A 14,434-nucleotide genomic window follows, 5' to 3' on the forward strand; every position below is an offset into this window, starting at 1 on the left:
TGAGTAGGCGGGTAGGCAGATGGGCAGGTAGGTAGGCTAGTATTCCGTTACTTGAAATATTAAGTTGCCCAGAGGACAAAGACATGCATCCATCACAGAATCATCCTCTAGGCAAGAAACACAAGAGAAGGAAAAGACCTACAATAACGAACCCAAAACAATTAAGAAAATGGGAATAGGAACATACATATCGATAATTACCTTAAACGTAGATGGACTAAATGCTCCCACCAAAAGACACAGACTGTCTGAATGGATACAAAAACAAGACCCATATATTTGCTGTCTACAAGAGACCCACTTCAGACCTCGAGACACATACAGACTGAAAGTGAGGGGATGGTAAAAGATATTCCATGCAAATGGAAACCAAAAGAAAGCTGGAGTAGCAATTCTCATATCAGACAAAACAGACTTTAAAATAAAGACTATTAGAAGAGACAAAGAAGGACACTACATAATGATCAAGGGATCGATCCAAGAAGAAGATATAACAATTGTAAATATTTATGCACCCAACATAGGAGCACCTCAATACATAAGGCAAATACTAACAGCCATAAAAGGGGAAATCAACAGTAACACATTCATAGTAGGGGACTTCAACACCCCACTTTCACCAATGGACAGATCATCCAAAATGAAAATAAATAAGGAAACACAAGCTTTAAATGATACATTAAACAAGATGGACTTAATTGATATTTATAGGACATTCCATCCATCACAGAATCATCTCTAGGTTTCAAAGAACATCAAGACTTGTATAAAAAAGCCCTCTCTGACTCCGCAAAGCCTTACTTCAAAAATTCTACCAAATGCTCAACAGATGAAAATACCTGTTCTATTGCTCTAAAGGACAGAATAAAAAGCACCATTCAGTCTTTGGCCTGTCTGCTGGTTACCCACAAACTCAAAGGATGGGTCCAGAGAAGCAGATGAGTCACGGAGAGCATCAAACAAGCACAACTGCTCTGGCCACCATGGGGGGTCATCTCTGAACCACAAGAAGAGGGGGAAACTTCTTTGTCTCATTCCTGGGTCCACAGCCTGTGATGGACCAATACATGTGTCAGCAGAATATTTTTTCTGTAGCAGAGGAAGCAATGCTAAACGTTATTTTGTTAACACACCCGTGATGAACATCCATCTATATGAGCCAATGAAACAGTCAAGGCTCTGCTATTGGGGGGGATTCAGGAAACAGGGAAGGCTCAAAATAGCATTGCTGAGTGTTATCAGATTTTTAAACTAATCATCAGCAAATCTTTTCAGCTGACTTTGGCTTTAAGAGTTCTTACCCACTAGATTGCTAAAATGGAATGAGAAGGGCCCATAGTGTGTTTGGTCTTTTTTTGTTTTTATTTCATTATAAGAGCTGTCCCATCTTATCCGATTTTCTCCTTCCTCATTAAAAAGAACAAAAAGGCGCATTATTTCCCTAGATGGTAAGACTTAACGTTGTACTCTTTTCTCAGTAATTACAGGCTTTCAGATGTTTTTTTAAGTGGGAGAATGGACATGTCATGCAGTTAGCCAATAAATGCAATCCCTGATTAAAATATGAGTTCTAAAAGTTTGAAAACTTCTATTTCCCCAGTGCATTTGTAATTTCAGACCTGTGAACCTGGCTTCTTTTTTCCCCCTTGGTCCTCTCTTGTGACAGCTAAAGCTACGCGTCTTTTAAATTCACCAATCACACCTTCACAAACTTAAGTCAACAACTATGTGTTCAAAAATCTTTGTTTTCCCTTTGAAACTGGATGCAAAAAAGAAATCTCTCCTGTCAGTGGAGACGGCTGTGAAGGAACGAGGCGCCTGCACATAAATCTCCTTAAATTTTTTGAAGAGCTGCTTCTGTCTATCCCACTGGTATATCTGGGAGAACGTATAGTCACTCCCCAGGGCCAGGTAGTGATTCTCTTTAAAAGAAAACGGCTGCAGGGTCATGGCCCCCCGGGATGGGAGAGCCTGGATCTCCACAAACTGCTTACTATTCCACCTCATGACCCTAGAGTCCCCGATGAAGCGGGTGAGGGAAAGGTAGAGGGCGTTCTGCATCCTGAAGCTCTTCACAGCCAGCACATCCTCCATGTTGGGGATGTCGCTGTGGGGGACAAACTTCTTAGAGCTTTTATTCCACTGGAGGATGATGGGGACCTGGGAGCGGCTGGATAGGATCAGGTGTGATTTGCCGTCTATTTCAACAAACTCGGCATCCGTGTCCCTGAACCACTCGTGCAGAGACTGGTACGAGTAGAATCCTTTGCTGTTCCATTTATACACGGTCGACAGACCAGCTTTGGAGCTGTCTGCGATGACAAAGAACGTCTCGTCCTCGATCTGAAACAGCTCGATGTCGTTGGGCTTGGAAATGCGAGAGACTTCTATGTCCTGGAATTTGACAAACTTGGTCCAGCTCTCGTCGTATCTGTAAATGTGAGAGCCGCCAAAGAGCTGGGCCACCACCACAAAGACCTGGTCGTCGATGAGGATGGCTTTACAGCCCACGATGGACTGACCTGCGCTCCAGAAGGGGGGAGATGGGGTTAGGGCAGCCACCGTGAGAAACACTAGTCCAGAGTCAGAGAAAGACAAATATTATATGATACCACTTATATGTGGAGTCTAAAAATAAAACAAGTGAACTTATTTATAAAACAGAAACAGACTCACAGAGATAGAAAGTAAACTTATGGTTACCAAAGGGGAAAGGGGGTGGATAAATCAGGAGTATGGGGTTAACAGATACACACTACTACACGTAAAACAGATAAACAACAAGGACCTACTGCACGGCACAGGGAACTATATCCAATACCTTGTAATAATCTATAATAGAAAATAATCTGAAATATATATACACACACACACACACACACATATATATATAAAACAGAATCACTTTGCTGTACACCTGAAACTAACACAATACTGTAAATCAACTATAGTTCATTTTCTTAAAAAAAAGAAATAACAAAGAACAATGAACAGAGTAAATATTTGTTTATGTAAATCTAAACTATATATAACAAAAGTTTCTTTAGGTAAATTAACTGTATTGAATAATAATATATTAAACAATCAGAATATTTTTGCGTTTAATCAAGAGAATGAAAAGGATAAATCTTTATGTAAATCTAATTGGTACAAAACAATAATAAAATCTTTAGGTAAATAAAAAAACAATGCCCAGCCACAGTGAAACTGGAACCCTTATGAACTGCTGGTGAGAAATATAACATGTTCAGCCACTGTAGAAAACAGTATGGCGATTCATCAGAAAATTTAACAAAGAATTACCATATGATCCAGCAATTCCACTTCTGGGTCTGTACCCAAAGAACTGAAAGCAGGGTTTTGAAGAGATATGTGTACGCCATGTTCATAGCAGCATTATTCACAATAGCCAAAAGGTGGAAACAACCCAAGTGTCCACTGATGGATGAATGGATAAACAAAATGTGGTTTATACACACAATGGATTATTGTTACACCTTAAAAAGGAAGGAAATTCCGACACATGCTGTGTCATGGATGAATGTTGAAGACATTATGCTAAGTGATATAAGCAGTCACAAAAAGACAAACAGTGTATGATTCCACTCATATGAGGTACCTAGAGGTGTCAGATTCATAGAGATAGAAAGCAGAAGGGTGGTTGCCAGGGTCTGAGAGGAGGGGAGAATGGGGAATTACAGTTTAATGGGTACCGAGTTTCAGTTTTTCAAGATGAAGAGCTCTGGGGATTGATGCATTTATTGAACCACACACAAACACAGTTAAGACGGTAAATGCTATGTATATTTCCCCACAATTAAAACAATAGTTTTAAAAGTACCTTCAGCGAAATAGGTAAGTGTTGGTCACCTGGGCCTCTGGCATCTTTAGAGGCAGGCGTATAATTCAGGAAATTCACTAAGACACCAAGCGAATTGTCTGCATGCTATTCCTGACTCCATAGGGGAGAATGAGGCATTTAAACGGGTTTCTTCTCTTGGGGGGTAAAAAGCTAGGAGTCAGGACTTAGAGGCAGGAAAAAGAAAAATGTAATGAGAGCTCTTGAGGACGGTTGACCTCTTCTGATTTCTGAAGCTGAGTGGAGGCAGAATAGACCAGTGTTAAACCTTGTGATTCTAGACCACACGGCCCAGCACCTCATAAGCTTTCTGATCCTGTGGCAGTTCCCTCAACTCCCTGTGCTCAGGCTCCTCCCCTACCAGATGAGACTAAGGATGCTGCCAGCCCTGACCTTACACAGCCGCTGTAAAGACTACCTGAGAAATTTCACGGTCAGGGTTTTTAGCACAGAGCTTGCACACACAGGAAGTGATCAATAACTAGTCGCTCTCATTATTGGATCATTGAGGCAATTGAGATCACGAGCCATGATCTGAATGATCTAGCTCAGGCGGCACCAAACCAGAACTTTGCAGGAAAAGGGGAACATTTTCAGTCGTGACTCCCCTGTCTGGGTCACCTCCCATCACCTTCTCCCTATCTGCACCCAGACCCCCCACCCTCACCGTTCCAGCCAGACAGCAATAAAACCACCCACATCTCAAAGAGTACTGGCCCGTCATCTAGGTCATTCAATTAAAAGTTATTTCTTTCCCCTAATTTTCTAGGCAGTTTGGACCAAAGTGAATTTGGTCTGTAAATTACAAGGATAATTACCCAATTTCTGTCCTCAGTATTAACGTTGGGGGCAGACGGTGGGTGGATTTTAGGGTGGTATTTACTTTTCTCTTCCACTGCTTTGGCTTTCCTGCAAGAACCTGGTCCCTTTCCTTTGTTTAAAACTAATTACTGCATTTTTTCTGAGTATAGAGGTTTTTAATGTTCATCAAAGCAAATTTTGAAAATAATAATAGGTAACACATAAAGGCACTATACTAAGCACTTTACATGCTTATTATATACTTAGCATACACTTAACTTTGTACCCCGTTTTATAAAGGCACAGAGAAGTTAAGTAACTTATACAAGGTCACACAGCTACAATGTGATGGAGCCTGGGATCCAAATCCAGGTAGTCTGGCTCCAGTCTACACTCCACCACCAATGTACCAAAAAGTACAAAGAAGAAAATCAAAATCACTTGAACTGCAAATGCTGAAATAACACTTAATATCTTGATATATTTCTTTAATTGCCAATCTCTGCACATATCCAAATGTGCCTTTTAAAAGTAGATCTGGGCTTATATAGTGTACATGGATTTTTTATAACCTGCTTTTTTCCCTTGACCACTATGTTGTGAACATTTTCCCATGTTATTGCATCTGCTACAACTTGATTTTTTAACACTACATGGTATTCCATTGCATGGAGGCACCATATTTTGTTTAATCCCCTACTGCTGGACATTGCACTTATTTCCAGTTTTTCATTATTGTAAGTAATAGGCTTCCCTGTAGAGAAATCTGTGTTTGAAAACCATCTGGCAGTGTTCTTAAATGGAGAGATTGCGGGGTAGACATTGTGCACATTGTTAAGGCTTCTGGGTTTAAACTACCAAACTGCTCCTCAGAAACTGCACTGACTCCCCCCCTGACAGCACTAACTGAGGTGCATGCTCCTCCTGAGTCCCTGGCTACGGAGGTCCCTTCTACCCAGAAGCATCCTGCAGCTATACTGGTCTCAGCCAAGGGGCCGTGTGAGAAAGAAAGAATTCCTTTCTTGGAGATGCTCCATAAAGCATCCTCTTTCCAGGTGTAGCCTGTGGAGTTGTAGCTTATGGAGTTGTCAGCAGCAGCAGAAAGCCTCGTGTGTGTGTGTGTGTGTGTGTGTGTGTGTGTGTGTGTGTGTGTGAATATGTGTTTTAATCTAGGGGGAGAGATGCTGCAACATACTTAGTGGGCAGAAATCAAAAGGCAAACAAAATTAACCAAAAACATGAGATGTAGAGAGAAGACGACGACGTAAGGAGCAAAACTTGGCGGCGGGGGGCAGCTCATGACCCTGGGTCTCCCTCTCTCACCAGAGGATGGATGTCCCTTTCGCACAATGCCCAGCAAGGCCACAGAGGGGGAAGCATGTGTCCCTCCCATTCCTCGGAGCCCCAGACTTGCCGGCCATGGATGGAAAATCCTGCCCAGGTCTTGCTGACTCTGGGATCACCCTGTGATCAAACGAGATGATAAATGAGGCATGCACAGCCCCATGAGGAGAGAACGGTCCACGTTTACCTTGGTCTTGTTCGAGGCAAGTGGTTCTGGGGCTGTGCCCTTGCTCATCCATTTGTCATCTGCCCAGCTCGTGTGAGCTGCAGGGCTTTCCTTCACACCAGGTTGAATTCCAGCAAGCAACCCTCTTTCCTCCACAGAGTGAGCAAGGCCCCTACTTCTGTAACCACCCTCTTTCCCAGCCTCCCTCAGGCCATGCTCTGCTGGTCCTGGCACTCCTATGCTTTTGAAAGTTGTGGAGACAATTTTATTGAAGTCAAAGAGTTAGGGTCTATGGGAGAAGGAAGGCTGCTCCTATTTTTTTTTCCACTATAAAATAGAGACAATAAGTACACATTATGAGGTTGTGTAGCTGACGAAAGAAACAGCTTATAAATAACTGAGTATGTAAATGTGAGTTGCCTTCCTCTAAGTGAAAAATTACGTGACGAGATTTGTGTTTAATGGAAATTCATGTAATAAGGGAGCACAGAAGGCAGACTTCATTCCAATCCAGTCATCAAGAAATGCTTCCTGGGCTTCCCTGGTGGCGCAGTGGTTGAGAGTCTGCCTGCCGATGCAGGGGACGCGGGTTCGTGCCCCGGTGCGGGAAGATCCCACATGCCGCGGAGAGGCTGGGCCCGTGAGCCATGGCCGCTGAGCCTGCGCGTCCGGAGCCTGTGCTCCACGACGGGAGAGGCCACAACAGTGAGAGGCCCGCGTATTTGTGTGTGTGTGTGTGTGTGTGTGTGTGTGTGTGTGTGTGTGAATATGTGTTTTAATCTAGGGGGAGAGATGCTGCAACATACTTAGTGGGCAGAAATCAAAAGGCAAACAAAATTAACCAAAAACATGAGATGTAGAGAGAAGACGACGACGTAAGGAGCAAAACTTGGCGGCGGGGGGCAGCTCATGACCCTGGGTCTCCCTCTCTCACCAGAGGATGGATGTCCCTTTCGCACAATGCCCAGCAAGGCCACAGAGGGGGAAGCATGTGTCCCTCCCATTCCTCGGAGCCCCAGACTTGCCGGCCATGGATGGAAAATCCTGCCCAGGTCTTGCTGACTCTGGGATCACCCTGTGATCAAACGAGATGATAAATGAGGCATGCACAGCCCCATGAGGAGAGAACGGTCCACGTTTACCTTGGTCTTGTTCGAGGCAAGTGGTTCTGGGGCTGTGCCCTTGCTCATCCATTTGTCATCTGCCCAGCTCGTGTGAGCTGCAGGGCTTTCCTTCACACCAGGTTGAATTCCAGCAAGCAACCCTCTTTCCTCCACAGAGTGAGCAAGGCCCCTACTTCTGTAACCACCCTCTTTCCCAGCCTCCCTCAGGCCATGCTCTGCTGGTCCTGGCACTCCTATGCTTTTGAAAGTTGTGGAGACAATTTTATTGAAGTCAAAGAGTTAGGGTCTATGGGAGAAGGAAGGCTGCTCCTATTTTTTTTTCCACTATAAAATAGAGACAATAAGTACACATTATGAGGTTGTGTAGCTGACGAAAGAAACAGCTTATAAATAACTGAGTATGTAAATGTGAGTTGCCTTCCTCTAAGTGAAAAATTACGTGACGAGATTTGTGTTTAATGGAAATTCATGTAATAAGGGAGCACAGAAGGCAGACTTCATTCCAATCCAGTCATCAAGAAATGCTTCCTGGGCTTCCCTGGTGGCGCAGTGGTTGAGAGTCTGCCTGCCGATGCAGGGGACGCGGGTTCGTGCCCCGGTGCGGGAAGATCCCACATGCCGCGGAGAGGCTGGGCCCGTGAGCCATGGCCGCTGAGCCTGCGCGTCCGGAGCCTGTGCTCCACGACGGGAGAGGCCACAACAGTGAGAGGCCCGCGTATTGCAAAAAAAAAAAAAAAAAGAAAAGAAATGCTTCCTGTAGGAGGCTGCATTTGAGCCTGGAAACCCAGGTGAAGGGAGAAACAAAAGAGAGGTGGTTGAATTGTAAGATGTGATCAGAAATCACTGTGACAGGAAATTGGCAATATGTATTGGGAAATGTGTGCTGGGACCCTGATGTGTGAAATCTGTGTGCTTTCATGAATTAAGAAGAGTAAAAGATCCAAACCTGGTGGATTTCTCTAGCGGTGGTAGCAAGGAATAATAATCAAATATATATTTCTTCTCCGCAGCTGATATCCCAACACTTGCTGAGAACTTACTACACGCCAGGCGCCATGCTAAGTGTTACAGAAACTACCCAGCTAAATTCCCATGGGCCCAGTACTATGATGATACCATTTTACAGATGGAATTCCCACTTCACAGATGAAAGGGGCTCATGGAAATTAAAACCTGGCCAGGGTCACCAGCCAGAAAGATCTAGAGAGAGATTTATGAAAAACCAGTGTGACGCTGGAGTTCATAAACTTAACGAACACAGTTTTGTAGCTCAGTTTTGGGCTTGGCTGTGAAGAGGACCCCAGGGGGCTGCGTGTCCGGCTGCCCACCTCTCAGAAGATTCAGACTTCAACACTCAGAGGCCAAGGAATCCCTGGAAACCAGTAAGCTCCAGCCCTGGCTCTGGCCACACCCACTCTGCTCTCACTGACCACATCCTACCCGCAGCTCTGCGGCCTCCGCTGGGTCCAGGCCATTAGCACTTGCCTGAATCCTTGCAATAGCCTCTCAACTACTTGCTCTGATTCCACTTTGGTCCCCTCCCCACACACGGACTACTCTCAACCCAGCAGCTGGACACAACCCAGCATTCTGTAGCAGGCACCTGCATCTTCTATGCAGCCTGGCTGACCTCTGAACAAAGGTAAAAGCCCAAGTCCTTCATAGGACCTGCAAGGCCCCCGTGATCAGCCCTCTTACCTCTCTGACTTTGTCTCCTACAACTGCCCCTGGATCATTCTGTCCAAGCCAAGCCAGCCACCTGCCTGTTCATCCAACAGGAAAGATACCCTCCTGCCTCTGGACTGCTGCACTCACTCTTCCCTGTCTGGAATGTTCTCCCCACCGTTCCCACTCTCCATGTGCATCAAGCCCTCGTGTCCCACAAGTTCTGTTCAAACACCTTCTTAATGAGGCCTCTAGCAGACACTCTATCTAAAATTTCAGTCCTCTCATGCCAACACTTCAAATCTTTCCTCCCTGCCACCCTTTCACTTCTTAGCATGCTGCCATCTAATGCATTGTACGTATTACAATTATTTGTCTTATTTTATTGTCCCTCTCTCTCCCATTATAACACAGACTCCTTGAGGGTGGAGGTTTTCTTGGGACTTGTTCACTGCTATGGCCCCAGCACCTAGACTGGGCTTGGCTCAGAGTAAGCGCTCAAGAAATCTTTGGGAACAAGTGAAAAAATGAATGAATGACTTGATGAACCTAGGGGTGTGATCAGCTGCTGTATGTAGGAAGGGCAGGTGGAGGGCAACGCTGTCCCCTCTTACCAAGGTCAACCTGAGAGAAGGAAAGGGTGGGATGCAGCAGTGACAGGTCCCGGGCTCTGCCTTGGAAGTAACAGCGGAGTGATTCAACATGCCTGAGCCTACATCTCTTCTTTCGGAAAGGTAAGGAGGAAGCCAGCATTAAGAACTGCCTGCTTGGGACTTCCCTGGTGGTGCAGTGGTTAAGAATCTGCTTGCCAATGCAGGGGACACGGGTTCGAGCCCTGGTCTGGGAAGATCCCACATGCCACAGAGCAATTAAACCTATGTGCCACAACTACTGAGCCTGTGCTCTAGAGCCCGTGCTCCGCAGCAAGAGAAGCCACCGCAATGAGAAGCCCACGCACAGCAACGAAGAGTAGCCCCAGCTCTCCACAACTAGAGAAAGCCCACACGCAGCAATGAAGACTGAACGCAGCCTAAAATAAATAAATTTTTTTTAATAAAAAAAAAAAGAGAAAGAGGAAACACTTAAAAAAAAAAAACTGCCTTCTCTGTGCCTGGCACTCATCCAATTCTCACAACATCCATGGGAGGTACATCTCCTGCCCATTTCACTGATGAGAAAACAGAGGCTCAAAGGCCCCAGCTACTTCCTAGCACATGGCAGAGTCAGGAGTAGAATCCATGTTCATAGGTTTTCAAAACCTGAGCTCTTTATAGTTCATATGCCTCCTCTCTCTTGAAGAGAGGTCGCTTGTCCTCTACCTACGGGCAGGGAACCCGCAATAACACCTCAAACAGCTGTTACGAGCCCCAACGAGACTAACCCGAACCTGGCTCTCTGCAAGCCCACAACCAGCACCGGCAACAAGCACTGGCCTCAGAACTCCCTGCACGAGAGCACGGCTTCACTCTGCTCCCACCTCCTCGTGTGAGACGGAGGAGAGAAGGCAGAGGGGCCTGCTCATTCAGCCCTCACCGACCTTCCAGGTCAGAGAAAAGATGGAAGCAAAAAACCATGTGGGTGGTGAGTTCCTCTCTCACCTCGTTTCCTCTAACCGGCTTTAGGGTCCTGAGGCCTGGGCTTCCCTCCACAGGTTCACCTGCACTGCTCTGTGCTGAGTCTGCGCTTGGAGCGAGCGGGGCTGCTCCCAGGAATGTGGGCTCAGCACTGGGAGGCCAGATGGCATGTCGGAGCGTCAGGATCTGCGTCTCATAGACCTCTCTGGGCTGCCAGATCAGCCTCATTAGCAGCTCTGCTCCCCGAGGGTGAATGATGCTCTCCCTGCATCCCTGCACCTGCTGCAAGGCCAGAACCTCCGTATCTGGAAATGCTACCTGGATACGCTTCTCTCTGCCCCAGCAAGATGCTGCTCGAACCAGAGAAGGAATCACTGAAGGAAACCCTCACATGGGGCAAGAGTTAGGCCACGTGGTACTATCTGTAAAGTCAGTATTATTATCAGATTGCACTTTGATAAATGAGAAGTCTTTGAAAGATTATTTTGACTTTATCCACTGATTTAAAAAGCAAGTAGACAGTCCGTTTTTAGTAGCGCTAAGACACTGGCATTCAATGATGGCCCCAAATGAAGCTCTAAGTCTTATCCCAAAGGCTTGAATTAGGAAGCCATTTATGCTTATTTTGTATGTACTTATTAAAAGGAAATAGTGATCACCAGAACTTCGCAAGGGGGCAATAGAAACAGCTATAGTGTGTGTGTGTTCATGTGTGTGTGCATATGTGTACGTGAGCACGTGTGTGTGTGTGCGTGTGTGTGTGCATTAGCATATTAGTTAAGAGCTCACAAAAGTCAAAGGATTCATTTAGCTGCTAAAATGCTCCTGCAGTCTGAGGCTGTCGTAACTGCTCAAAATCAAGGGATTCTGGGAGTGACTTCTCACCATTTCAGGAAAATGCTTCCCACCACAGGCCCCCATCACCCTCTCCCTTTACAAAAGGATCACCAACAATAAATAGAATCACCAATTTCTGCTCTCACCAATAACTGACCATGTCCAGAAAAAGTTGGAGGGAAGAGGGTGGGCTGGAACGTGTTCCCAAATCAAACCAGGCCAGAGAGCCAAGCTCCCTCTCGGGATAACAGAGAATATTTCTTCTCTCCCGGGCTTTAGGACACGCTGAAATGAGGTCAGTACATCCAGTCAAAGCCATAACACACCTGTAATATTGTCATAGCTCCGGAAATTCATTTCGATGTGGTCCCACTCCAGCACCATGCAGTTCTCCATGCTGGGCTGAGCGATGGCCACGTACACATCATTCTTGGAGTTGAACGTATCCACTGAAACCGACTGGTAGGGCAGAGTCTGATGAACAACAAAATCTGGGAAGGGGTGTTTAAAAAAAAGTCTCCGTGAGCTCTCCTGTGGGCATTATGGACCGCCATTCCCCTTCTATCCTTTCTCTCATCAGTTCCAAAGAGGACTGGGGACGGGAGAGGGCAGGAGAGAAGCAACACACATCATGGCATGTTTCACTCTGGGTGAGTCCAGAGGGTTCTGGCTTGTGCAGAATTAGCAGACTGAAAGCACAGCTTCTAATACAGCTTCCTTGAGATAAATAGCTCACAAGTCTGGCTAGAGGATCTCAAAGTTTTAAACAAATTTGGTGAGACCTGGCTTTCAGAAAGACAGGACAGAAAGGATACAGCAGGGCAACGTTCCTGAAACTATCCTGAAATTTACTCTATGAGGAAGGGCTGCTGTGGTCAAATTCCTTTGGGGAATGCTGTTATTTTTAGCTCTCTCAGAATAGTCCAGGTAGTAAAGAAAACTAAAAGTAAATTCCCCAAAGGGCACGCTGCAGTTTTGGAAACCAAACCAAACTCTTTGACGAGGTCTTGGAGGTTTATAAAGCCCACTGTGCGGGGAAGTTAACCTAAGTGTGTTTACTGGTTACTGGACTGGTAGCAGTGCTAAGTACGGCTGAGCCTGGGATCTGAGTAGTGCTCTGCAGCTCAGGGAGCAGTTACAGGAGATCTATTAGATTTTCCAGCAATATAGATGCTGTCCTATTTAAGCACGCATTCTGCTCTTACACTTAGTGGCAAGTCAATACCCATCATCTGTGTCGCTCCCTGAGCTACAATGACTCACTGTGAAATCTTGGTACGGAATGTACAGTCTTACCAAGAAATAGGGTTAGCATGCCCTCGGATGCAAGAATGGTTAGTGTGTGCAATAGCTAGAGAAACAATGAAGAAAGAAGTTTTTTTAAAAAAACAAAATGCTAATAAAGTTTAAGTTATTTCTTTGGCCAGAGCTCTTTCAGGGTACACTGCTTCTTAGCAGGCTAAAAGTGCCCAGGGTAAATTGAGGGTGGACGTCTGGCTTAGGAAAGTAGTTCCTATGAGAAAATCCTGGCTTTGCCCACCTCTTCCCCACCCAATCCTTATCCATGCCCACTGAAGTCCCATCTCCTCTTGCAGAGCTGCCCTGACCAGTCCAATCAGGGACCCTTCCTAACTTGCTGGACTCATAATCAGGCAATGTTGTTTACATATTATTATTTACTAGGATTTAGTCTCCAACATAGAGACATCAGGGTCAGATTTGAAGAAATGGGAGAGATTAGAACCAGGAGCTGAAGCTCAGAGAGTGTGTGTGCCCGGCCATGGACACACAGCCAGCGTGGTGTGTCTCCTGAACCAAGGGCTTCCTAAGGAAGGTCCTACACTTTTTAGAGCTCCAACGACACAAGCCCACAGCAGCCACTCAAGAAATAATTGACTCAGAAGCCTCATGAAAGATGTCAACTGAGGGCTTCCCTGGGGGCGCAGTGGTTGAGAGTCCGCCTGCCGATGCAGGGGACACGGGTTCGTGGCCCGGTCTGGGAGGATCCCACATGCCGCGGAGCGGCTGGGCCCGTGAGCCATGGCCACTGAGCCTGCGCGTCCGGAGCCTGTGCTCCGCAACGGGAGAGGCCACAACAGTGAGAGGCCCGTGTAACGCAAAAAAAAAAAAAATGTCAACTGAGAAAGGCATTAAAAGGGCAGGTACCAGGTAGTGAGTAAGGAGGGCCAGTGCAAAAGGACTAGAGGCAGGTAAGGGGGCAGAGCAGCTGAGCGAGTGTTAAGGTGCGAAGCGTGGAGCCGGGGCCGGAAGAGCAGGTGCCCATCAGCGGGCAGAAGGTAAAGCTGAGGAGTAAGGGCGGCGTGAGGCACTGGAAAGAGCGCTGTGCCTGGAGTCGGCCCACCTGAAACCACTTCCTGTGTTTGAATCCCTGGGCTGCGTGCGCACCTCCCCTTACAAGGCCTCGGTTTACTCATCTGCAGTATGGGAGCAATGATCCAAGCTCGACGGCAGGAACAGACTAGGTAATGTGGTGGACATGCCGACCTCAGGCTCAGCACACGGTAGGTGACTGATAAATATGGAATTGAGACCCAAGCAAGGACAGTCCCCCTCCACTGTCCTGGTCACCACTGGGCCATCTCTTGGGGACGGTGTTCATTTTAATGACATCTAAGATAAAATGCCGGAGCACTGACTCTGCCTTTTTGCTGAGTGATCTTAGGGAAGTTACCCAACCTCTCTCTGACTCGGTTTCTTCATCATCTGTTATGATTCATACTCACGTAGAACAGTGTTTGCACAAGGTGCGTGCTCAATACCTGTTACCTTTTGGAGGGGCCCCTCTCATTCTCAGTGGACAGGAGCTGCTGAGTAAATGCTTGCTGGCTTGGTGAGTGTAGGAGGGCTGGCCTCGCCCCGACCGTGGTGGGAGAGGATGGGGCTGAATGAAGGACGCTTGCAGGTACAGGGAGAAGCGGGAGAGGCAAAGAGGAGGCTGCCTCTGCACCCGACAGCAAGAGGTGGCCGAGGGACAGTCGGCAAGAGTGGAGGAGGTACCCCTCCTTCTGGAACATTCGGGAGAGCTGGGGCAGGTGAGACAGAC

At 46.5% G+C, this 14,434-nt stretch overlaps 1 protein-coding gene across 1 annotated transcript in view; it reads right to left on the reverse strand.

The window, feature by feature from the left end:
• Positions 1–733: 733 nt before the first annotated feature.
• The window catches only part of LGI2 (leucine rich repeat LGI family member 2), a 29,102-nt gene continuing 15,401 nt past the window's right edge, over positions 734–14,434 (reverse strand). Inside the window, exons 7-8 of the mRNA XM_007448800.1 lie at positions 11,697–11,861; positions 734–2,522 (exon numbers count right to left, since the gene is read on the reverse strand). Coding sequence (XP_007448862.1) covers positions 1,705–2,522; positions 11,697–11,861 — 983 coding nt within the window. The 3' untranslated portion in view covers positions 734–1,704. The remainder of the gene's footprint in view (positions 2,523–11,696; positions 11,862–14,434) is intronic.

The sequence above is a fragment of the Lipotes vexillifer genome, unplaced genomic scaffold, assembly GCF_000442215.2.
Source record: "Lipotes vexillifer unplaced genomic scaffold, Lipotes_vexillifer_v1.1 scaffold100, whole genome shotgun sequence".
Lineage (NCBI taxonomy): Eukaryota > Metazoa > Chordata > Mammalia > Artiodactyla > Lipotidae > Lipotes > Lipotes vexillifer.